This window comes from Dermacentor andersoni, chromosome 10, assembly GCF_023375885.2.
Source record: "Dermacentor andersoni chromosome 10, qqDerAnde1_hic_scaffold, whole genome shotgun sequence".
NCBI lineage: Eukaryota > Metazoa > Arthropoda > Arachnida > Ixodida > Ixodidae > Dermacentor > Dermacentor andersoni.
Window position 1 is genome coordinate 5760726 of NC_092823.1, and position 26004 is coordinate 5786729.

At 46.0% G+C, this 26004-nt stretch overlaps 1 protein-coding gene across 2 annotated transcripts in view; it reads right to left on the minus strand.

Moving 5' to 3' along the window:
• Positions 1–18430, minus strand: part of LOC126519714 (uncharacterized) — a 73886-nt gene extending 55456 nt beyond the window's left edge. The window contains exons 1-2 of one of the 2 annotated variants that reach the window (XM_055065359.2): positions 17432–18430; positions 573–797 (exon numbers count right to left, since the gene is read on the minus strand). In XM_055065359.2, coding sequence (XP_054921334.1) covers positions 573–797; positions 17432–17815 — 609 coding nt within the window. In that variant the 5' untranslated portion in view covers positions 17816–18430. The remainder of the gene's footprint in view (positions 1–572; positions 798–17431) is intronic. The other variant, XM_050169070.3, reaches the window with a different exon arrangement.
• Between the last annotated feature and the right edge of the window lie 7574 nt (positions 18431–26004).

Here is a 26004-nt window from a genome sequence, read left to right on the forward strand (position 1 = left end):
TCTGGAAATCTAGGATTTGTCGCCCGTTGCCCGGAAGCGCTCTGAGCAACTAGCCAATAGCACGAAGCCAGAACTGGATGTACCTCTGTCAAGCACTAGGTACTGATTGTCGCATGGAATGAGCAAACCACTAGTCAGTTTTGATATGTGGAAGGATACCAACCTACTGCAAGACCTTCAGAAATATTTTAAGCTACTCTTTACAGTAAAACACATCAACTTAATTTCATATAGCATGCGTCACACCAGTTTCGGCACGTACTTGCTGCCCTCATATTGGCAACACCGGGGAGATGTCGCTCAAAGTCGTTGCTTGCTTAGGGTATGACTTGTAGGTGACGAGCAAACACGACAGCCATCTCCATCACGTCGCTTGTCACCATCATGCGCAAGAATGCTTGTATGGGGTTTGTTATGCTTAAGGCAATGTTGTAACAAGGGGACTATCAAAATTTTAGCTCTAAACAGAGACATCCCTCGTTCAACTAACATCGATAACAAGCAATCTGCACGCTGAACATGATTTAGTACAATGTTTTAATGGTTTCGGAGACATGACGGGTTGAACGTACCTTGATATCCATGGTGTTTCTGCCACTGGCTACGGCAATGAAGCCATGTTCCTGGCTCAGGTGCAATGTGGGGAGGCCTGTCGGCTTGGCAGGGTAGCCATCTATCGTTAGGCACGTGTCTGGCTTCCAGTCCCAGATGCCAGAGTAGCCTTCGCCATTGCTGACTGAGAGCTTGTTTGTGTCGTCTGTGCCTACCGGTTTAAACTGTTTGGCATTCATAGGAACCTGCAGGTCAAGCAAGGAATGGTGGAACATGTTCGCTTATGCATCTAGAAAAATTTCTGAACAAGGGCAACAGGAAAGTAAACACAAATTATACACATTTCTTTTTTTTACCTCGTGCAATGAGTTTGGAGCCTAATCTGGGTTGTCAAGTGCATCTTCTGTTTCCTGTCATGTATGTTGTATGTCTCCTGTATGTTTCCTGTCATGTTGCGTGTTGATGCATTCTGCAAAAATGTTCAGCTATGAGTCAGTGTTGTCTTTATTGTTTCCATAATAGGCGTGTCCTTTATTGAGTTTAAATTTGTTTTTTTAAGTTGCTGACTACGCATTTGGCTGGCGCTACTACTTTTCTCCTTAAAGCAAAGCTTTCTTTGTCTCTTCCTGTCACTCTGTGTTAGCCGAAACCAATTATTCCCAAGTATAACTGAAACGGTGACTTCGTGGGTGGATCCCAATAACACTGCACGATTTCTGGCCCTGTAGGAGTTTGAACATGGTTTGCAACTCGGGCCGATTGTGGATGCAGAGAAACTTTGCAGCACACACACACTTCCCAGCATTGAGAGATAACCAATAAGTATGCCCAGCAGCACATATAAGCTTAACTATGAGCAGGCTATTGCTTCACTTTGGCAATCACTTCTTAATGGTTTCCGCTTCATTCACAAGTGACAAGGTATGTAAAAAAAATTTTTGTTAGACACAATTTTCCTTTTTTTTTCTTCTTTTCCTTTTTTTTTGATGCAGCAGTCATGGAGAATAAAGTGCACTAAAAACAGGTTTCATTGTAACATTACTGTCATTTATGGTAATCACTAGTTGCACTCTGTGTCTGCAGCTTACAATGCTGGCTTTCCAAGAACGGAGGATCAGAACTATTTAGAGCCTGCTCAAGCAAGGTTATTTTTATGCAGAACTTAGCAGCCTAATAAATAATCTCACAGGCAAAAAAAAATTGTACATCGTGAATTAGGGCAATATAGTCATTCAAAAAACTTTTCTTTTGCAACAGTGAAGTGAACACATACATATTATTTTGTTATTTTGTAATTTTGAATTGTTATTTCGGAACAGGGTATTCTAAATTTATTGGTAAAGCGTGATATTAAAAAATCTCCAGGCCAGATGATATTCCGAACTGTTTTCTAAAGCGTTATGCTGAATGGTGTGCAAAATACCTGTACATTCTATTTGCGAGGTCAATCAATGAAGGATCATTACCGGAAGACTGGAAAATTGCTAGAATAAAACCTTTACATAAATCGGGGGATAAATCTCGCATCCAAAATTACAGACCGATTTCATTAATATCAACATCTTGTAAGCTCTTAGAACATATAATTCACAAACATATAACTGGTTTTCTATATGAACGTACCATGCTGCATGTTTTCACAAACATGCAGCATGGTTTTAGAAGTGGCCTTGTGATGACTACTCAACTAGTTGAAATCATTCATGACTTTGCTAGCACTGTAAACAAAGGGAAACAAACAGGCGCGATATTCATGGATTTCAGCAAGGCGTTTGATAGGGTGTCTCATATTAAATTGCTTCATAAGCTAGAAGCTGTGCTTAAAAATGATAAAATATTAGCATGAATTAAAGCCTATCTTACAAACTGCCATCAGTTTGTTGCTGTAAATAAAACAACCTCTGATATAGCTGCTGTCAATTCTGGCGTCCCACAGGAATCCGTTCTTGGTCCCCTTTTCTTTTTGTTATATATAAATGATATTGTCACTAACCTCTCTGTTAAAATCAGGCTTTACGCTGACGACTGCATTCTGCACGATGAAATAACAACGGAAGAAGATCAGCTCAGGTTAAACAAGGACTTTAATAAGGTACTTGAGTGGTGTAAACAATGGCAAATGTGCATTCATTTCGAAAAGACAGTATATATGCAGACAACTTTAAAAAAGAAGCCACTGCTATATCGCTATGGCACAGAAAATGCTTTTTTGCCAGAGGTAGTGCAATATAAGTACCTTGGCTTGTACACAACAAAGGATCTTTCCTGGTCAAAGCACCTTGACACAGTAATAGCAAACTGTCTCCGCAAGTTGTTTTTTCTAAGACGCATATTAAAATCTTCCACACCAACAGTACGTCTGTTGGCATACAAAACACTCGTCCGCCCCGTTTTGGAATATGCTGTGTTTATATGGGACCCGTTCACTAAAAGTGATATTGGAAAGCTAGAAAGCTTACAGAAAAAAGCAGTTCGATTCATCCTACAATACATATGGGCGTAGTTCTATTACTAACCTTTTATCTCGGAGCGGCTTGCCTTCTATAAGTGATAGAAATCGTGTATGTCATCTAAAATTCCTTTTCCAACTAATAAATGGTGACTACAATATCGACACGTCTCACATTATCACCTATACAACAGGTTATGCTACCAGACAGCGACACTCACTAGCTGTAACTACATTTACAACACGTGTCAACTGTTTCAAATATTCATTTTTTCCTAGAACTATAGTAGATTGGAATAATCTGGCCAATAAAACTGTAACACAGGACTCATTATCACTTTTTGAGACATATCTTAAATAAAAAAAAAATGTTTTTTTTGCACTTGCTGAGATTGTTAGTGATAGCACTGTTTGACTGTATGATTGGAAAAGATCGCTGAAATAACGTTGAAGTGCTTGTTTTTGCACCTGTTTTTTGCGCTTGTGTGAAGAATTTTTTTAGTGCAGTTCCCCATTTTTGTATTTATTTTGTTTTGTAAACCTACTTGTGTACCACACTGCTAAGACCTTGTTGAAAATCGCAGTATTTATAAATAAATAAATAAATAGTATACAAACTGGCATATGAACACCAGTGGAGAGAGTTTGTACATTAAATGTTGAGTTTCAGCTGCTTCTTAGTTGCTGGGGACTTCAGGCCATGGTTTTTAATTGCAAGAGTCATGAGGGAGGTAGTGGCTAGATACTGGAACAGGGTGGCTAATTCTATTTCTGGCGAGGGAGTGTCTTGAAGCTCAGTGGGTCTTTGTAGTATGGTTGCACCTAGACTTGTACAGGGTGTTTCAGCTGACTCGTGCCAAGCTTGAAAAAATCCACATTTGTTTTACGTGAATCCAACCAACTTATTGTTTTGTTCAGTCCTCTTGAGCAACTCGAAATATTTTTTACTGTGAGTTTAGGCGATTAATTAACAATTAATTAACTCACTTTTAAAGTAAGCTTTAATTGTAAAATCTTCAATGGAGAAGTTGTAGATCTTAGTGACAAAGGTTCAAATATTTTCCATCTGTGATGATCGCTACTGCAGTTTTAGCTTTTCAGGCTGCAATAGAAGCGCATGAGACTTGAAAAAGTACCACGTAAACAGATGCTCATGCATGGCAACATTAGTGTCCTCAAACATGCTGCAAATGAATGATTGATACTGCATGCAGACCTAAGGCAAGAACAGGCTTTAAGCAACAGAGATGGACTGAATATAACAGTCCTGGCTTCCACTTTATCTGGGATATCACGTCTATTGAAGCGATGAAGCAAACAAAACCATGGGACAAGCTGTACACTATGCATGGAAATTCTTAAAGCTCTATATGTGTTTTTGTTGTTGAGCGATGGCATAAAAGCTAAGGGGTTCTGGCAGGTGATGGTGATGTATGAGAAACGACAAGACTATTCATCACTTCAGTGTGCATACTGCATCAATCATACATTGGTAGCATGTTTAGTATTAGGGCACAGATGTCGCTGAAGGCAGGCACTAGTAACATGCTACTTTTTCAAACCTTGTGCACTTTAGCTCGGAAAAAATTAACACTATGGCAGGCAGCATAGAAATTATTCATATAGAAATTATTTACACAATTTATCTGGATATTTGTCAATATGCTCTACAGCAGTAGTCTCAAAGTGAGCTCTGACACTGGGCTGTACCTGCCCTAATATCGAGAGAGATAACCCACCTAAAGTATAGAGCAGAATGGGTGGAAAAAGGGAGTGGACTAACTTTTGGCGTGCAAACAAAAAAGTTGGAAAAAAATAAAAACAATGTTGCAGTCAAAAGTTATGAAGGTCTGTTTATATGCTCTTGTTCAGTCTTCCTCAAAACCTTCAAAGGAACAGTCCCTATCGCTGTAGCACAAGATGTCGACGACCTCGAGGAAGCTTTAGGCTGTCACTTGTCGGTACTGGAGCAAAACATTATACCACTTCTTCCCCCACGACAGGTACTGGTGAGAGGCATTGAAATTTCCCAACATCACTTTCAATGCGGGCTTCAACGCTTTCTCTTGGAACAGATGGTTACTTATGACCCTTCCTGCCGCTCTCTTCTTGGAGGCACTGGAAGAGTCCATCATCGATCTTCTCAGAAAATACGAGCCTTCAGTTGTTCATGGTGCGCTTGAATTTGCCTTTTCCATCGCATTGCTTCAGTTGAGTTTGATAGGTCGAATTTCATTGCTTCACTTGCTTGCAGTAAACCCAAAATTGATGGGTGGTCTTGCTCATATTGCTGTTGGTCTTCCAGTGCCATCAGACTGTTTCCATTTTCTTTTCAACTGTGGAGCTCTGTCACATCCTGGTGTCTTTGCTGCTCCGCAACAAAAAACAAAGTGGCCAAGTTTTGCAATTTCAGGCATTGTTCAGCATTGCTTGCTTATCCCCATGGTACCTAGCTTCTGCCAAGGTCACCACTGCAGCAAAGGGGGAAGAACCAAAGATGTTCTTGACCTCCGACAGTAGCTAACTGACACCACTTTTTGCCAGCATCACCTATGGTGGTGGTAGCAGTGGCACTGCCCCACCCCCACTTTCCTGGGCAGTGGTATTACAAGAAGTGGGCTATCTTTCAGTGTTCTGGCAAAAATAGCAAATCAAGACAAAAACAGGGGTGCGTTTTCTTTCAGTATTTCTCGGACTATTTTAGGTAGCCTACATAGCTCCTCAGGGGCCATACTGTTAGGTGGCACTGCGGAAAGACGGGGGGAGGGGGGGGGGGGCAGTGCTTGCAGGAGACACTTAAGCAAACAGGTCCACAAGAATTTGAGTGGCCAGAAACACGACAGAAAGCACCCTAATGAGGATTCCATACAGGTTTTATTCCCACTGACTGATAATGCGCTGCCTCCATAGATGCTGGCTGGACACCTGGCAATGCTTCGCTGCTACCACTAAATCTTGTGCTCAGGCCATCCTCACGAGAGACCACAAAATGCGCATCGGTCATCTTCAATCACAGTCAGGCCTTGTTCACTTTCATTAAAGAAAAAAAAGCTGCATGCACAAGTAGGTGCTCCGAAACATGCTGATGATTTTCACAGATTTTTTATGCAATGCTGGGAAGGTGCACGAGTGAAGAAATTGATAAAATTCAGGTACATCGACGTCTTCAAACTTCTGCTTAAAAGGAAGCTTTAGCTCGGGCCCAACTCCGACGCGGCCTATTCAAATACATGTAAAATGCAAAAACATTTTTCTGGGATAACCCCTGTACGATACTTATAAAACTTGTTGCATTTCAGAGAGAAAGTTAAATTCTAGTGACTGTTGAAAGCGAAATTTCGAGTTAGGGCTTGAATTTTGTTAGATATTTTCAAAATTTTGAAATTTTGGAAAATATAGAAGCACGAACTTTATAATTACTAGCTCTGCATCAGGAACTGATATCGACGACTGATCTATAAAAGCCGACGCGCTTGATCCGCTGATCGGATTTTCGACGATCGCAGAGTGTGTTCGCCGCTATCGTTCTTTGAGTATAGCTTGCTTTTGAGGGCACAAGTTCGCCCAATAAGACGCCAGTTTCTATAATCACAGTTTGGCTGCCTGCTTCACCGTCACTACTACGTGACATCTGGTGGAGGTGCTTTACGTTCATGTACAGGATGTCCCGACAAGCCGTAATTCAAGCCCGGACCGCGAAGACAACACCAACGTTGTCCCGGAACATCGAGCAAGCCGCCGGCTACAGCAGCTGCCGCCGGAACACGGAATTCTACCAGAGAGGACGAAAAAGATAGTCCGAGAAGATCGTCCAGAGACGACCAAGAAGACAGCCCCAATGGCAGCCTCAGCGGCCCCAATAGTTCTGCAGCAGCCCAGGGAGCCACCGACGTTCCGGGGTTCCACATTTGAGGACCCGAAAAGCTGGTTGGAGACGTATGAGAGGGTTGCTACGTTTAACTGTTGGGACAGCGACGACAAGCTGCGACATGTCTATTTCGCATTGGAAGATGCCGCCAGAACCTGGTTCGAGAATCGAGAAGCCACCTTAACACTGTGGGACCTGTTCCGAAGCGGCTTCTTGCAAACATTTACAAGCATTGTGCGAAAAGAGCGAGCCCAAGCTCTACTAGAAACCAGAGCGCAGCTGCCAAATCAGACGATCATGATCTTCACGGAGGAGATGGCTCGTTTTTTCCGGCACGCCGACCCGGATGTCAGAGAAGAAAAAATGCGGGGCATCAAGCAAGAACTTTTCGCCGGACTTATTTGTAACCCACCGAAGACTGTAGCTTAGTTTTCTGCAGAGGCATCGACGACAGAGAAAACTCTGGAGATGCGCACCCGGCAATATAACCGCCAGGGGCTCACACTGCAGTACGCCATCCAAAGACTGGGTTCCAAAGACCTTCAAGAGACCATCAGCGCCATTGTGTGCGAAGAACAGCGCAAGGTCCTGCCTTCGTCGCAGCCTCAAGTGGCCTCTATCGCCGACATTGTGAAAGATAAGGTTCAGCGATCGCTTGGGGTTCCTGAGGTGCAACCTCTATTACCGCAGCCCCAGCCAGAAGCGATGACCTACGCCACCGTCACACGCCGTCAAGGCCCCCCTCCGCGACCGCGCCAGGGCCCTGTAACGCCGCAATTCCGTTGTCTGCCGCCGCCAGCACGCCCACTCGTCGCCCAACGCACCTACGCGAGGAAGACGGACATTTGGCGAGCCCCCGACCACTGCCCGCTCTGCTATCACTCCGGAGAAGCTGGCCATGCGTACCGCCGATGCCCATACCGTGACTTGGGACTGAGAGGGTTCGCTGTCAACGCGCCGCGTCCACAGTTTGGGGAGCGCCCATGTGACATCGCCGATTACCTAGCCGCCACTCAGTGGAACTCTCGATGACCGTCGCGTTCGCTGTCACCAGGCCGCTACCTGTCGCCGCAGCGCCGTCCATACACTGGCCCAGCCCGGGGCTGATCAGCGAGTCCATATCCGGAAAACTAAAAGCAACAACCGATGGAGGTGCGGTTGCTGTTTGTCGAACTGACGAAGATCTTCCGCCGCCGCCGAAGACGCCAAAGAAACTACCTCGACGACATAATGACACGCCGCCGTCCCGACGAAGTGTGGAAGCAAAGAATACCACGACGAAAGACGACCTCACGACATCCCATACCAGCAGCCACAGGTCAACGCAGCACAGCCGTTATCTGACGGCAAAACCTAACTGTAACGCAAGACAAAGAACCACCGACCTTGACGTGCTTCTCGACGGCCATGCAGTCACCACCTTAGTCGACACAGGGGCCGATTACTCAGTCATGAGTGGACACATTGCCGCCCAGTTGAAGAAGGTTAAGACTGCATGGGACGGCCCTCAAATTCGGACCGCTGGAGGACACCTCATTAGCCGACTGGAATCTGCACGGCAAGAATTACCGTTCATGACCGGACTTACCCTGCCACGTTCGTTATCCTCCAACAGTGTTCACGAGACGTCATTCTCGGCACGGACTTCCTGAACCAACACGGCGCAATCATCGACCTGAAGTCGAAATTGATAACGCTGTCGGAAGATCAAGCGATACCGCCGGAGAGGTCTGGTAGTCACCACACCTTGAGTGTGCTCGAAAGTCAAGTCAGTGTCCCGCCTCGCTCCAGCATTGTCATTTCCGTTGGCACCAAAACACCTGCCGACGTAGAAGGCGTCGGGGTGACCAAAATCTACTGCTCGACCGTGAAATGAGGGATCGCTTGACTCCACGGAGGGAAAACGGAAGTGATGCTAACCAACTTCAGCCAAGAGTTCAAGCACATCAGCAAGGGCACGACAATCGCGTACATCGAGGAAATTGTGGAAACGAGCAATGCCTTTGTCCTCTCAGATTCTGTCGCATCTACCCCGCCGACCATAGTCCCCGAACCAGACTTCGACGTAAATCCAAGTCTTTCCTTGAGCAAGCAGCAAGAGCTCAGAAGTCTTCTCCGACGATACAAGGACTGCTTTTCGACATCATTAAGGATTCGACAAACACCAATTGTAAAGAATCGCATAATAACCGAAGAGTGCGCTCGACCACTCCACCAGAGTCCTTACCGAGTTTCGATGTGAGAACGTGAAGCTATTAGGCAACAAGTCGATGAAATGCTCCGTGACGACATCATCCAGCCGTCGAAAAGCCCGTGGGCATCTCCTGTTGTCCTGGTGAAGGAAAAGGATGGAACTCTACGTTTCTGCGTCGATTATCGTTGACTGAACAAGATCACGAAGAAAGACATATACCCCCTTCTACGGATAGACGACGCATTGGATCGGCTCTGCAACGCTCAATACTTCTCGTCGACGGACCTCAAGTCTGGCTACTGGCAAATAGAAGTCGACGAGAGAGATCGCGAAAAGACCGCCTTCATCACGCCAGACGGCCTCTACGAGTTCAAGGTCATTCCATTCGGACTGTGCTCGGCGCCTGCAACGTTCCAGCGCTTCATGGACACAGTCTTAGCAGGATTGAAGTGGCAGACCTGTCTTGGTTACTTGGATGACGTCGTCGTCTTTGCCGGAAATTTCGATGATCACCTTAGGCGGCTTGCGACAGTACTACAGGCCATCAAATCATCAGGCCTCACTCTGAAGCCAGAAAAGTGTCACTTCATTTACGATGAGCTTCTGTTCCTAGGCCACGTCATCAGCAAATCCGGAGTATGCCCCGACCCACAGAAAACAGCTGCCATCGCAAAGTTCCTGCAGCCTATCAACAAAAAGGCAGTGCGTAGATTCCTTGGCATGTGTGCCTACTACAGGCGCTTTGTCAAGGACTTTTCACGCATCGCTGCGCGGCTAACGCATCTAACCAAATCTGATGTCGAGTTCAAGTGGCAGACGCCGCAGGCCGACGCATTTCAAGAAAACGACGTATGCAGTCGCTACCGGTACTTGCACACTTCGACAAGGACGCCGAAATCCACACTGACACCAGTAGACTAGGCCTCGGTGCCGTCCTAGTCCAGAACAAAGACGGACATGAACAGGCGATATCTTATGCTAGCCGGTCGCTGTCAAAAGCAGAAGGCAATCATTCCACGACTGAAAAGGAATGCCTCGCCATCATTTGGGCTACAGCAAAATTCCGCCCTTACCTATATGGCAAGCCATTCAAAGTCGCCAGCGACCATCACGCATTGTGTTGGCTAGCTAACTTAAAGGACCCGTCAGGATGGCTGGCGAGGTGGAGCCTCAGACTACAAGAATATGACGTCGCGGTAATCTACAAGTCCGGACGAAAACACTCAGACGCCGACTGCCTATCACGAGCCCCCATCGATCCCCCGCCGGAAGACGGCGAGGATGACGACGCCTTCCTCGGAATAATAAGCGCAGAAGACTTCACTAAACAGCAACGAGCAGACCCGGAGCTAAAACGCCTCGTCGAGTATTTGGAAGGGAAAACCGACGTAGTACCTAGGGCATTTAAGCGCAGATTGTCTTCGTTCACATCACAAAACAACCTGCTCGTAAAGAAGAACTTCTCACCAGTCTGCGCCAGCTACCTTCTTGTTGTTCCGTCAGCGCTGCGTCCATAAGTTCTGTACATGATGCCCTGCATGACGATCCAAATGCTGGGCACCTCAGATTCTCCTGAACGCTGTCGAGGATACAGGTAAGGTATTACTAGCCGCGTCTGACTGCCGACGTCGCCTGTTACGTCAAGACATGCCGAGACTGTCAGCGATGCAAGACACCACCTACAAGGCCAGCAGGATTACTACAGCCGATCAAACCTCCTTGCCGACCATTTCAGCAGATCGGGATGGATTTGTTGGGACCGTTTCCGGCGCCAACATCTGAAAATAAGTGGATCGTCGTGGCGACGGACTATCTCACCCACTTCGCTGAAACTAAAGCTCTACCGAAAGGCAGCGCAGCCGAAGTGGCGAAATTTTTCGTTGAGAACATTCTGCTGCGACATGGTGCCCAAGAAGTCCTCATCACCGACAGAGGAACAGCGTTTATAGCAGAGCTCACCCAAGCCCTTCTGCAGTACAGCCATACAAGCCACAGGAGGGCAACTGCCTACCACCCGCAGACGAATGGTCTCACGGAGCGCCTAAAGAAGACCCTCGCCGACATGCTGGCAATGTACGTCGACGTCGAGCACAATACGTGGGATGCCGTCCTGCCGTACGTAACCTTCGCTTACAACACGGCAGTGCAAGAAACAACACAGATCATGCCGTTCAAGCTGGTTTACGGCAGGAACCCGACGACGACTCTCGACGCCATGCTGCCGCACGTGACCGACAAAGAGAATCTTGACGTTGCAACCTGTCTCCAGCGCGCCGAAGAAGCCCGACAGCTCGCCCGCCTAGGGATCAAGAACCAGCAGCGTACCGACAGCCGACACTACAACCTCCGATGACGTTTCATCGAGTACCAGCCCGGTGACCGTGTTTGGGTTTGGACCCCTATACGCCGACGAGGACTGAGCGAGAAGCTTTCGCGTCGCTATTTCAGACCGTACAAGATCATCCGACGTATTGGCGCACTGGACTATGAGGTCGTGCCAGACGGCATTTCGCTATCACAGCGGCGCCACTCACGACCTGAAATAGTCCACGTTGTGCGACTCAAGCCGTACTACCAGCGTTAATGAAATTTGGGACTTCGCGTAACTGACCTTTGGACTTTGTTTCTTTTCGTTGTTTTGTTAATTTTGTTTAATAAGTGTCCTTTTGTGTTTCGCTCTCTTATATTTGTAGCATCGGGACGATGATTTTTAAGAGGGGGGGTAATGACACGTGTACTTCTTTATCTTTATCGGGCGACCACTTCTCAGCGCCTAACAAATGTCATCGCAGAGAGCAGGACGCGCCTGCATGCAAAAGAAGTTTCTGGAATGTTATCGATGGTTCCATCCGCTGTCTTTCCCCGCAACTTGCGTAATCTGATTGCATGAATGCGTGACGCAAATAGCGTAGAACTTTGTGGAAGACACGCGGGTCCCAGCGGTCACTCTGGAACATTCGACGACTGATCTATAAAAGCTGATGCGCTTGATCCGCTGATCAAATTTTCGATGATCGCCGAGTGTGTTCGCCGCTATCGTTCTTTGAGGGCACAAGTTCGCCCAATAAAACGCCAGTTTCTATAATCAGAGTGTGGCTGCCTACTTCCCCGGCACTACTACATGACAATATCGTCATACGAGCTGGGAAACTAGGAGGCGAGGGCAAGTTCTGTGTGCACTTTAAGAATGCTTCCACAGTCACCTGTGAATAAAAGTGAACAAGGAATCTGACTTTATCTGCACTTCTCCTGGGCACAATGGCAAACCTAACCTACTGGGTAGCTGGCATGCAGTCATGATGTACCGTGCTCGATGCTTTCTTTCATTTTTTTTTCTCCTGGCAGTGTGTGCTTGAAAGAATGTGGGCTAGGCGTGGCGACTAGACTGAGCCAAACACTCAAATCTGGAGAAAGAATCCATCCGCATTTTGCCCACTTTGTAATGTTTAGTGGTGCCAAATTTGACGAATGTTGGAAATGACATGGAACAGCTTGATATATTTTTAGGACAGATGGCACCAACAGCAAAATATGCCTGTGAGATTTATTATTTATTGGAAATCTTTTGTTTCAAGCCATGCTTAGCAAAAATCATGAGTGCTGATAATAACAGGACACTGTATGGCTCTACTAATGTGCAACACTCGTGAATTAGTGTATAAATGAAAAAGAATGTGAATTTGCATGGACCTGGGCAGCAGAAAAATGAGCTAAACTCACTGGTCCCTTGTAGATTCCTTAATAGACATAAGACAATATTCTCTTCATAGAACTGGAGAGGAGGGCTTGTTGCTTGATTATTGAAAATTTCAGAGTTCCAGCTTGAATAGTTTTAACTCTTCTTCAGTAATGTGTGATCAAGTGAAGCCATAAATTGCCAATTTGAAGTAATAATAACTCGTGAACTGTTCATCAGAACACAAAACAACTTCACATAGATGATTTGTGCACTGTAGCCTAAAAAACCATTAAATATTGTTGTTCTGCATTGAAACGCAAGAAAAGATATTCATTCATACACTTTAATTGTTTTGCCCATTTTTATTATAGCCAATATAAATTTCTAATTGATTTACGTGCAATATCTCTTCATACATACCTTGTATAAAATTTAATTTAAAGGCACAGTAAACTTCATTTTGTTATGTTGAGCAGTTTTGCTGGAAACACTACAACAGAGGCTGGTACAGCAAAAACGCCGTTTTTTCACACACTGTTTTGAATGTCATCAGGTAACGCTTCAGGTAAGGCTAAGCGTCAGCTGAATGTCATCAGGTAAGGCTAGGCGATAATACCAGGTGTCATTGGAAAGCACAGAAAGTAAGCTTTCTAATGCAATATAGTTCACATCCGTCCAACAAGCAAAGAAAGCACAGTGCATCTGCAAAACGATGACTAAAATGCAGAGTGCGTGCCACCAGAGCGGGACTGCCACCTTAAGGTACTGATGGTCTGTGCCTCACTTATATGCCTCTTCCCTGTTCAGTATATCATACCTGCAGTAAGTTTCAAGCAGAAGAATGACCATGGTCACATTTAGTCACGTCTAAGCTTTTTAGCATGCTATTATCGCTTTGAAAAGCCTGTCTTGTGCTGGTTATTCCATCGCCGGTGTTTGTATATTGCTGAAGTAATAATTGCTATGTCTACCTCACTATGAAAAGGAACACTGAAAGTTGGCCGACTAAAGGGAAAAGAGGGGGTGCATCATTCAGTGGGGCCATGCAGGTCCCACCGGAGAGTTCCACAGGCTGCACATGGCCCACAAGTGATGGGTTTGAGACCCCTTCTCTACAGCTTCTCCATCGAAGGTTCTGCGTTTAAAGCAATACTTTCAAGCTTGCTTAATTAATTATTGTTGCATAAGCTCATATAGTAAAAGATACTTTGAGTTGCTCAAGAAGAGAGTGAACAACACTAAGTCAGTTACACTCTCATAATGCCACATGTGGATTTTTTAAAGCTTGACACCAGTTAGCTGAAACACACTGTTTAGCTGCACTAGTTTTTGCCAACTTATTAAAATGATTTTCTTTTTTTTATTTCAGGCACCACTATAAGCCTGAAATATGTAGTGGCCTTGACAAGGATTTTAACTTGGGCCTCTGAGAATAAAAACGTGATGTTCTATCTCTACTCCATCCCACTTAATGAAGCTAGCTTAGCATAGTTCTTTGTGAAATTATCAGGCATTGACGGGCATATCATTGACCTTAGCGAGGTTAGGGGAACTAGTGGGGCATATGCATTCCTGACTGAAGATGCCATCTGCTACAGAGATGTGAGAGAATACAGGCTAGGATATCTAATTGGGGGGGGGATCAGGACATCGCTGGCAACACTGATGAATTCTATAGCATAAACGAAAGCGCAGCAGCCACTGTAATAAACCTAAATATAAGATATAAATTAAAGATAGTACAAGCCTGTGCTCAAACATCCAGTCCTGATGATAAACAAATAGAACAGTTTGATGACAATGTTGAAGTAGCAATGAGGAAGCTGCAAAATGTATACAGTATGTTCCAGCTAATGTTAACCAAGCTGTTCAACAACAACAAAATAAAAATAAAAGAGAATGAAGGACGACGGCGCAAGATATAATCATAAGACCTGCGGTGTTTCTGACAACAAAACACCATAGGTCTTACGATTAAGTCGATATTCCGCTACCTCAAATTTAGACATCTACATGTCCAATCAAATGTCATAGCTATCTCTGAGTCAGTTAATGCTGGTTCATTTAAATGATGTTCATGCTCCTTGAGCAAATATATGTGCATGACTGACCAACATGTAATTTTCTGTAATGGACCTAGTACAGCGGCATAGGCTATTGGTGCAACTATTTCTACACTTTATTTGTATAAGGAAAGCTCATTTTTTATTTATGAAGAGGGTGTTCTGTTTTGCATTCTTGCATTTGTTTGAACTGCATGTGCGCACTCCAGATGCCTTTCCTGGAGAAAGCGAAATGGACCCTTGGTCTGGCTGGAATGGAGAGTGGAGACGGCACCACCTCAGAACAACCTCCACGGAGGCAACCTTTGCCCTCAGCGATTGACGAAGAGCAGGGCGTCGCTTCTGTTGTGTTACATATTGGAAGTAGCGTGGAGCTTCGATGATCAGAGGATACGCACCGTGTGCGTGTGTGTGTGCATGTGTGAGAGAGGAGACGCTCTTTAGAGACCGTAGAGAGTGGACATTGCGTCTTACGCTGCGATGTTTTCCTATGTTCAACTGTACTGCATAACTAGAATATAAGTTTTCTTAAACTTTTTCCTTCAAGCTGAGTTCTGTGTTATCAATCTTTCACAGAGAGTGTGTAACGGACCTGGGTTTGTACTAAAAAAAATTCCAGCAGAACCTATTTCGCGATGGACTGAATTATTGTGATTAACATTGAAGCAATGTAGCGACACACAGTAGTACCACCACTGAAACGCGTTATGTATGACGAGTGTATGTAACCTGGCTGCTCTCTTTGCACTTATTTTGATGCACTGTGCCATCTGGCAGCAATGCCACGAAGTCTGTGCATGACGCATGTGTGAATACACATTCAGAGAAGGTTGTACGTATATGACACGGGTTCGGTTCTACCCAAGATTGGAGGAAATTTAAAGGTTTTTCTTTTTTCTGTCGATGAAGAATGGCACATTCACAGCACTCCAAGTTGGCGTCAAAAAGGTTCACTGAGGAGCTGCACACATCCAGTGGCACATACCCATCGACCCAAGTCAAAGACGGTTTCTCGCAAGGTCCCTTAGAGGAAAATCTGGCAGCACTTTCTATGGGAACTTTCTAATGGGCACTGCGCCGTCATGGAAATGACGGTATATGGGTGTGCCAGGCTTGTACTGGCTGGAGCGACGCTTTGCCTAAAATGTGGATACAGCTGCACAGAGAATGTGTTCTTAAAATAATATCCTCACAGAAGGTTTTCATTCACCTGTATCACATCTTTCAATGAAGTTTACTCACCTGCAATGCATAATAATGTTAAGAAAGGCAAGAAAATATGACAAAGTGACACTGCGAGTGCAGACCTTGTTATCTGTCCTTCAACATTAGAGGCCCGCTAATACATTTTTACGTTTCATATAACTGTACATCCAAGCACAAGCTTTGACGATTGAAAAAAAAACATGTTGTGTGATATTAAAACTATAATTGTTTTTGATATGCTGTTTTATAGCAAATGAACCACTGTGGCAGACAGAATGGTGCAAGTGAGGCACACCTTCAGGATGTCCTGGCATTCCGAGAACGATGCCAATCCAAAGCCACCATACAGGCATTCCCATGCATGGAACTAGAGAGTACCAGAATGGGGGAGAATGGGGAATGAGAGAGTCATGCTAAAAATGCTGCAATTGCGGTGGCACTGCTGTCACCTTATCCTGAAGCCCCAGGGCTGCACCAAACTCACGGCCCCAGTCACTGTCGTCTGCTCTACATGCTGTCATCTTCTCAATACACCCATCATTATTGCATTGTTTCTGACACTCCTTCTCCACTTTCTTTACAACAAGTCCGTGGGGAATAAAATGACTGTTTCCGCCATGCTGCGTACCTTTCAGGAGAGAGTGAACGGTGCAGGAAGGATGGTTGTCACTTCTGCTCTACGGAGTCGTCTGCACGATGTATACATGTTAATATTTTCTATGGTAACTCGGAAGGATGAGTAAACCCCAGTGAAGGAATAACTGTTTTCCGCTGAGTAGCAAAACTAGATTGAGCAGAGTCAAACACCTGTCCAAGCTCCATGCAGGTGCAAAGGGGCCTCCGACGCGATATGCGCGTGGCTCATCCAGCTGGTGTGCAGGGACATTCATTGCAATAGGACCAACATTTCAATAGAAAATGCCTCAGCACGGAGCCCATGTTGGACCTGCTCCTCCTATCTAGTCACTCTAATGCAACAGTGCCACAGCGACAGGTTTCCCTCTGGGTAATATTGCGAGACATTTTATGGTCAAGCAGGTTCACTCAAGTTCAACAAATACCCATTTGCACATTGCTGCCAATTGCAAAGTTGGCATCAAAAAGGTTAATAATTCAACGTACCTAGTACCACATACCCAGTGACACAAGTTGTTCCGACAGTGGATTTTGAACCCTGGTCCTTCAGAACAGCTGCCCGGTGTGCTACCAATTAGACCATGAACTACCCAGTTATCCAAACTGGAGGAAAAATGGTTAGAGACATAGACAGACAGACAGTCATACTTCGGAAAACGCGTCCACTCCTAAGAACCTAATCGCATTAAAAACTTTTACGCTCGAATTGTTCGTAAGCGAAAATTTCAGCCAATCGTGATGCTGAATTAGGGAAGGCGGCCGGCCAATGGCAAAGAGCACTTACGAAAGGGAAGCTCGGTAAATTCGGCCCCTGAACCACCCGGGCGGCTGCAGCGCTGCTGCTGTTGGCCTCGGCGATGCGGCGTCGTTGCTCCGGGCTCGGGTAAAGCGTGGGCACCGCGCACGGGTTGATGAGCAGCATCTTGGTGTGGTGAGCCGAGCCCCTGCTGCGCCTGAGCCAGTTGGAGGTGAAGTGTAGCGAGCAGACGAAGCCGGTGCGACTGTCGGGCAGCCAGTTGCCTTTGCCAGGGCAGCCGCGCACGAAATCGACCCAGGCCCCGTACAGCTTCGAGTACTGCCGGTCGGGGAACGGGAGCAGCACGGCGTTCGGGGCGCGCTGGAGGCCGCACACAGCGCAGCGCGGAGGTTCCGCACCTTCGTTTGGCATACTGAGGCGGCTGTCAGGTGGCCACTCAAGTCGCGGATGACTAGCCCCTGTGTGAGCGATTTCGCGCACGACGACACGCCATCGGCCTCCCAACTGGAAACCGGCACCAAAACAAATATTTGCAGAGGGAACACACGCTTGGAGGACTGTCCCTTTAGTACCATGGCACGATTACAAACACGATCACAACAGGCACGATGTTTACGATGTGGAAGGAAACGAGATGAGGAAGGAACAGTGCACGATGATGTCGCTGACCTCAAATCGCAGATGGGGGCAGTGCAGCGCGCGACGGCAGCAATGCATGGGGCTCTTGCATAGCCCAGGAGACGCTGCGAAAAAGGTGCTAAAAAGCGCCCTCTGTGCTAAAATGGGTCGTACCAAGCTCGGTCGTCTGCTTCGGAAAGCACGTTTACATATGGACCCGCCACTTTCGGTTGTGTTGTATCACGGCCTGCAGCGAATATCGGGCGCCGAAGATTTTTTCAGGAGTGGCACGCTGCGTAAAGGCAAGAAATTATGCAGTGCCGAATACGTGTATGCCGTTCAAGAATTAAGCGGCGAAGTTTTAGCGCGGTGTCAATCGCAAGTGAAGCGAGTCGCGTAGGAAGTGGAACTTCAGGTAAGGTTTGCACGCTGCTAGATTCAGGCGCACAAACGCGAGGAAATGCTTGCTATAAATGAACCCACAGCAGCGATAAGCAGACATCATGTGTACGGAACTGCTCGAGCACACGACGGTACGCGCCGCGACGGCAGCGGTCTTTCAGCATGCCGCGATGTACGAACTGCTCGAGCGCACGATCGTACGCGCCGCGACGGCAGCGGTCTTTCGACATGCCGCGAAATGGCGGGTCTCCTGCAATCTTTGTTGACTGCATGCCGCTAAACAAGTAGTTAGGCCTGCTTTGTAGTAGCGGCCATCTGTCCCTTTTAGTAACTGGTAATAACTGATGCAATGCGTATGAGCTCGCACGTACGTGCGAATCGCGCAGCGCGAGCTCGTGCGCTGCTCGCTTGATGTAGCTTTTAATGACAACGCTCGAAAATCGATCTGCTGTAATCAGTACTATCTTGCTGCGCTGCCTCAACATGCTGGCTTGAGGTCAAGTATGAGCACATTTAACTCTCTAACCTGTGCTGCTCGTAGTGGGGTAGTGAATTATCACCGAATCAACCCGGCCATTTGAGGTCATTTGCACACACCTGGGCACTTCACCACTTCGCACCGGTCGAACTGTTAATTGTCGCTGTGGCCGGGTTTCGAATCGTGAATCACCAGCCATGCCTGCTGCTATGTCGGTCTGCCGTCGGGACTGTAGGTGCAAAAGACCGAATTTTAGAACGCAGATCTATAATTAAGCAAGCTTCAAGACAGGTGAGGCAGTCAGCATGGCGCGAAGTTTCGCTTACCCAGCGCGACGAACTGCAGTTATACAGCGCGCCCGATCGACGCTCCGCTTCGTGAGGCCTTGAAGGGAAACGATAGAATCGGATGTTGGGATTCAGGCCTTCTTGTTCATGGGAGCCCACGACGCAGCAGTATCGACGGTGACGCTTTTTCGATGCTGAGCTAGGTCCCTCCGGATCGGCGTCGCCGATTCCTTCTGCTTCCAGCATTACGTCCCACGGCACACGGAGAGTCCGTTTTCGTTAAACTTATAGGCTGCGACCAGCTCGCAGCGTGGTCGACGTGGTCTGTGAGAAGTGACGAGCCTTTTCGCACTCGCAACAGGGCAGAAAAAAGTGCGAATCGACGCAAAACTCGGCCTATAAACGTGCTTCGCCACAGCCAGGCTCAATACGACCCAAGCTGGTACGACCCAGATGTCGTTTCCCGCGCCGCCACCAGGCGCCGCTACTATACCTCAAACTCCAGCGCAAGACGCCCATAGGGGCACTCATAGAGTTACCAAATAGGTAGTGACTACAGGCGTGCGTCTATTTGTCGTACAAAAATCCCTCACGTGACCTGATCCTAGGTGCCTAGGGACAGTTAGTGATTTTTGAGAAGGCGCGATGCTGGCGCCGAGCCATGCCGAGCGACGCCGTGGTGTGTTCGTCCTTGGCGTGATCGTTCTCTGGACCGCGCGTTGTTCAACACATGTTCAACATTGCAAACGTGATTATGTTTGCGTTGCTTGTGTGTTGGTTGTAGGTTCTGTGTTACTTGGCGGAAAGCCGTGAGTAGTGCCGGTGCGGTAGTGCGGCTTTGGCTTCGGTGAGCTCTGGCAGTACAGAATCTGCGTTGTGTGACCCGTGCTTTCTTGAGAACCCGGCGGTGGTGACAATTGAAATATCGAACTGGCCTAGCGCCTCGGCAGCGAAGTTCTGCGAACCGCGATGTGGCGTCGCCGTGTCCGACTTTGCTTAACGGACATCGAGGGATGTGCTGCTCGCTGCAAGTCATGTAAATGCAACTGCGTCGACCGCCCACTGTTCAGCGCTGAATGTGTGTTTGGTGTGCTGTGCTTAAAACGAGTGGTGCAGCCGTGCAGCGGGGGTGGCGGAGGAGTAGAGTGGCTTAGGGGCTTCGTTTGCGCGTTCACAGACATGTGCTCCCGTCTTGGTCTCATTAGCGGCTGTCGCGGGAATGTGGTGTGCTAGCTACTTGCCTAGTATGAAGTTTACGACGCTAACACACAGCATGTTCACGTTTTCCCGCGCTATATGTGATTTGCATGACGGCCGATTTGAAAACGAGACATATGTCTGTGTTCTTTGCGTTTGTGTGTTGTAAATTACTTTCTGTTGTGGAAGTTCTGGGAGTCTTATTACGCAAGGAGTGTGAACGTAAACATAAACACGTGTGTCTGAAATTTTTAATTACCCATAATACCCTTTACGACTGATAAGTGGGCTACACGGCCTGTGTGAATCAGCTACCGTACGTTGCGACGCTCTTCCGTGCTGTAGACGGATGCATGGTGTGCGATTATTTCTGTACTGTTGTAAAAACCATTTGTTTATTCACTCAATACAAATGTGCGGCTTCTTCGCCGCAGTACATTTTAGTTACGCGGTGAAGCATACTAAAAGTGGGAGGGGGCTGCTATCAGCCAGCATAGTATGTCCACTTAGGCGACCTGAGAGGCGGCGGGTGCGCGAGTGTATAATTAAAGAACTCTTATTATGTCCAGTAACAGTGGCCCCTTTTCACTTTTAGTATGCTTCACCGCAGTACATTGCTTAGGCTTCACCGCGATATATTAGTGTATTGCGAGAAAGATAATCGTAAAAAGCCTGATTATGCAATGTTTCTTTTGTAGCTTGCTACACCACAAAACAGTGGCGTAAATAAGCATCGTGCAGTAAAGCATACTAAGAGTGGAAAGGGCACATAGGTTTACACTGTGCTCATTATTTTCAATTGTGACATAATTTACAAATGCATCTGTACTCGTGGTAAGCTTCATTGACAATTCTTCATATATTACAAATTCATATTGCAGGGAAGCTTACTAAAGCACATTCGCCATTATGGTTCGTGTTGTTCACCTTCAATGCAGGAGCACAATGCAGATTCTTGCCCCTGCTTTTGGCTGGACTGCACATGCTCTTTGAGAATTGATTCATTGTTCGTAAGTGCACTGGTACTTTACTCTAAACTGGAGGGCTCAAGTTGATATGAAAGCACAATTTTTATTAAGGGGATAAGATGTTGCCGAGATGGTTGCAGCACAGCTTTTTTTTTTCTTCCAGGCACCTTTTCTACTTGAAGCTGCCATTGCAGTGTTTCGAGCCTCTTTGAACCAGCACATAGTGTATATAAAAATTGGACACTGATTGGGAACATAACCCACGTTCATGCCTATCTATAGTAAAAAGATGTAGCACGACCAGACAAAATAAAAGAAGGGGGTGGGCTGCAGCAATACTAAGTGTTAAATGGTGCTTTATCCTTTCCCTTGAGCTTTCTGTTTTTGTGCTTTCTATAGATCCTCCGCAGTAACCACGCGAGTGCCGAACTTGAGCTTGTTGGTTTCAAGTCTCATAGTTGTTACTAACAGAGCAGTGTGATAAACGAACAAGGGCTTGGAGGCATCCGTTCACCTTGCTTGCCTCATGGTGCTGCTTCATAAGCACCGTGAGCATCCAGGCCAACTAGGAGGGGAGGTTTGTTGCAATCGTTTCTGAAGTGTAATGCCACCAAACCAACAGTGCTCTCAATGACAGCTTTTGGACAGTAGAATGCTTGCACCCAGCAAAGTCCTAAGAAGGAAGCATTCAGGATGTGCAGAGTAGGCTTTTGAAGCTGGCAGCATTACTGAAGGGGCTTTGCCCATCTGCCCGCTTTATAGATACACAAAGATGATTTGCTCTTTAAGAGGGATTGTTTCAGAGGTCGTTACATGGCAACAGTGCTGGGTGTTTAGTAGCTTGTCTTTGCTCACTGTTAATAATCTGTTCCTTCTCCAGCGCCCCTGTGGAAGTGCCTACTTTCTGGACACAATGTGCTCTCCATGCATGCATGCATTTTTAGCTTGTAAAGATGTCTATTGCCCCATACCTCAAGCTGGTCCTTGCTGATGTCACCCAAGAAGGCATTGGGGTTGTTGGAATCGCACCGCTGGCACGAGTTGTTGGAACCTCAGTGCTGACGCCCGTTATTGCAAATGGGTCGCAAGCCCCAAGGGTAGCGTTGGCCTGGCGGCCTGGGGCACTGGAAGCATCCGAAGGTCCCGGCAAAGCATGAGTCGACTGGTAACAGAACAACTGGTTTATTCTAACATCGCAAAAGAGCGCGCGGTCAGGTCGACCGAAGTGGAGAGACGGGAGAGCACGTAACTCAACGGATGAAATCGGAGCCTCTCTCTTGGCGTCTGGGGGCAGCTGCTCTTATACTTTCGCAGTTGAGGGCAAGAAGGAAGGCCTCGTGACGAGACCACGTGACGGCGGGTACGGACAGACTGAGAGACACGTTGAGACGAGTGTAGTGACGCATCGCCAAGCTGGCGCCTGTCAGACCTCCTCGCTCCACACTTGGGGAGCTCCTCTCCCCGGCTGCCGCGCTTTGACAAGCGTGGGCACACACACACACACGCACACACGAAGACACGTGGCACTGAAACACGCCTGGACGCGCTTGGCGGGGAGACTGCGGGAGCTCCGAACGGGCCAAAATGTCCGCCGCTTTGAACGAAGCTCCGGCGTCCGTTGCATTCGCGCCGGCTATACCGCGCGTTGTAGGCGAAACGTAACAGGGTGTATGGCAATGTACACTTACAAAACACTGATGATACCAGTGAAACCAAATTAATGGAGCTGCTGTTCTTTTTTTGTCCACTCCATCCTTGTTAGTTACAATGAGCAATGTCCGAACAGAAGGCATATGTAGTTGGTCGTGCATAGCCTGCACGCTAAGACTTGTTGGCATGTTATGACCTTAGCACAGTGTTTATATGTAAAAACCTTTTGATGTGTTGATGACTTCCTTCTCTATCATACTTTGCCTGATGGAGCCAGCAAGTGGGTCAACCAGATGTTCAACAGGCTTCCCACTAGTTTTCCCAGTCTCCTTTACCAGGGTGCTGCTCATAGATATGTTTTCTTGACCTTGCACTGCACTTCAACCATGGCCACACCTGCTAAACCTATAGCATGCGATCAAAAAGTGCTATACATCATGTTGCTCCAAACTCGTGACATGTGCTACAAGGCCTTGAGGAACACCCTCATTTATTTACGTCCTCATCGTACTGTACGAAGCTTTGCATGATAAGTGCGACAATTAACATCTGCTGGTTTTTCAGTGTTAGTCCTGTCCAGCTTGATGAAAGCTATCCCGAGTGTTTCAAAAGCAAACGACCGCTGCTGGACAAGAAGTGCTTAAAGCATGGTCACTATAACCACATATGTCACACGAAATGAAGAAGGCCAATGAGTATACAGGCAGTTTACTTTATATCCAACAAGCTTGGTTCTCCCTTTGCTAGTGAGTAAACTCAACTTGCCTCGAATACATGGCCTGTGACAAACTATGTGCCAGATGCTGTGTCCCCTGCAAAGCTGAAGATGTGTACGAGATCCTGACACCCTGCAGTGGCTTCTACACTGGGCTACTATAAAAACAACTGCCTTTACTAATATGCAAATAACATGAAAACGTGCAGAAATTTGCCTATTCATTGGACCCAACTGCAGGTGCAAGCCACTCTTCCACCAGATGTGTGTTGTTCACAGAAACTGGAGCTATACAAATGCAGATAAAAACAATGATGTTTGAAAGTATAGTAGAGTTGAACTACATTCTGCACAAGCAGTGCTATCTGCAGCGCTGGTACCTTATAGCCACAATTCATGGCTGCACCACCATTCAAAGGCACTATTCTTGAATTATTAACTTCTATTATATTTATGGTGGCCATATATTGCAATTACATATTATCCACATTGTGTGCCATATGGTCAAATGTCAATTATAATAGCCATTCCTAATCTGACATGCAACAAAAGAGCTAATATAGGCAACAAATTGCAATTCAAAGAGACAAAAGACAACCAGTGCACAGGTTAAGTGACAGACTTCCTTTTATTGAAATGTCGCATGTGTCATGCCACCAGCAGTGGGTAGCAATCTTTCAAGCTTTGGTGTGACGCTGTAAAACGACCTTGGACACAAAAAACAGACACCATATTGTACAGAATGAAAGGGCAAGACTCCATCTAAGAACAGTCTATGGCACCACAAACTTGACATGGTGTAAAAAGTGTTGACATGCCCTGCCCATAAAGACAAAGCAACAAACGCAGAAAACACGCCTTAAATGCAATGTGCAGAGTCTGAAACCAAGAAAAAACAACCCGAAAAAGGTTTCGCCAAGTCTTTCAACGATTAAAATTGTCAAACTGTCTCATCAGTTCTTACCTTGGGAAAGGGCCCTATGCTGAACTGGATCAAAGACTACCTTACTTACCGCACTCAATTTGTAGAAGTCAACCAGCAATATTCCATGAAATCTAGCATAAGATCCGGAGTTCCACAAGGAAGTGTTCTGGCTCCAGTTTTATTTCTCATATACATTAATGATCTGCCTTCTAATATTCCAGTCAACGTTAGACTTTTTGCTGACGATTGTGTTCTATATCAGGTAATCAATTCTCATAATGACCATGTGGCCTTGAACGACGCTTTGTCACTTGTGTACAAATGGTGTAACGAATGGCAAATGACTTTAAATATTAAAAAATCAGCTATTTTATCAATTACTAGAAAAAAGCTCGCATCAGAATTTAACTACACTATAAATAACGCCACACTTAACAAAGTAAAGGAGTACAAGTACCTTGGCTTAACATTAACACACGATTTCAGATGGGAGCGCCATGTTAACAACGTTGCCTCGACCGCACAAAAAAATTGTTTTTCCTGAACAGACGTCTTAGACTAGCACCCCCAAACACAAAACTACTAGCTTATAACACATTTGTCAGATCTGTATTAGAGTATGCTAACGTTGTTTGGTTTCCTTTCACCAAAGAACTCATTAACAAACTAGAAGCAATTCAAAGGAAGGCACTAAGATATATTTACAACAAACATAGGTTAACAGACTCACCCACAGAATTGCTAAAACAGGCCGGTATACTGACCTTACAAAAACGAGCCAAGCTTGCACGATTAAAATTTATGTATCAACTTATTCATAATGAATTGAAAATAGACAGTTCCAAATACTTATCTTTAGCACAAACACGACTCACCCGACATAAACATTCACTATCATTAAACGAACACTCATTTCATACGAAAAGCCATAAGCATTCGTTTTTCCCTTTAATGACACGTGAATGGAATAAGCTGGACCCTAGTATTACAGGCAGCCCATCGTTTACTTTTTTGACATTAGCCGAAAATGAATTGCGTGCTTCACAATTATGATGTACCTGTGTCACCATCTATTTTTGTGCCATTTTATTTCATTAGATTGTGTACATAATCACAATTTCTTTAACGACACCTTAAACGTATCTTATGGATTACTACCTCTTGTGTATACCTCACTTTTATAACTTGTATTACTTGCCATTACTGAGTACTATTGTTTATTTACGCAAATTTACTTCTTTTCTTGTTGTAATTATTGCTTACCACCATAGATATTTGACAGACTACCTCATTACCCCTTGTTACTCTTAAATTTAATGCTATGCATTATTGTATAATTTATGCCTACCATTTTGTTCAC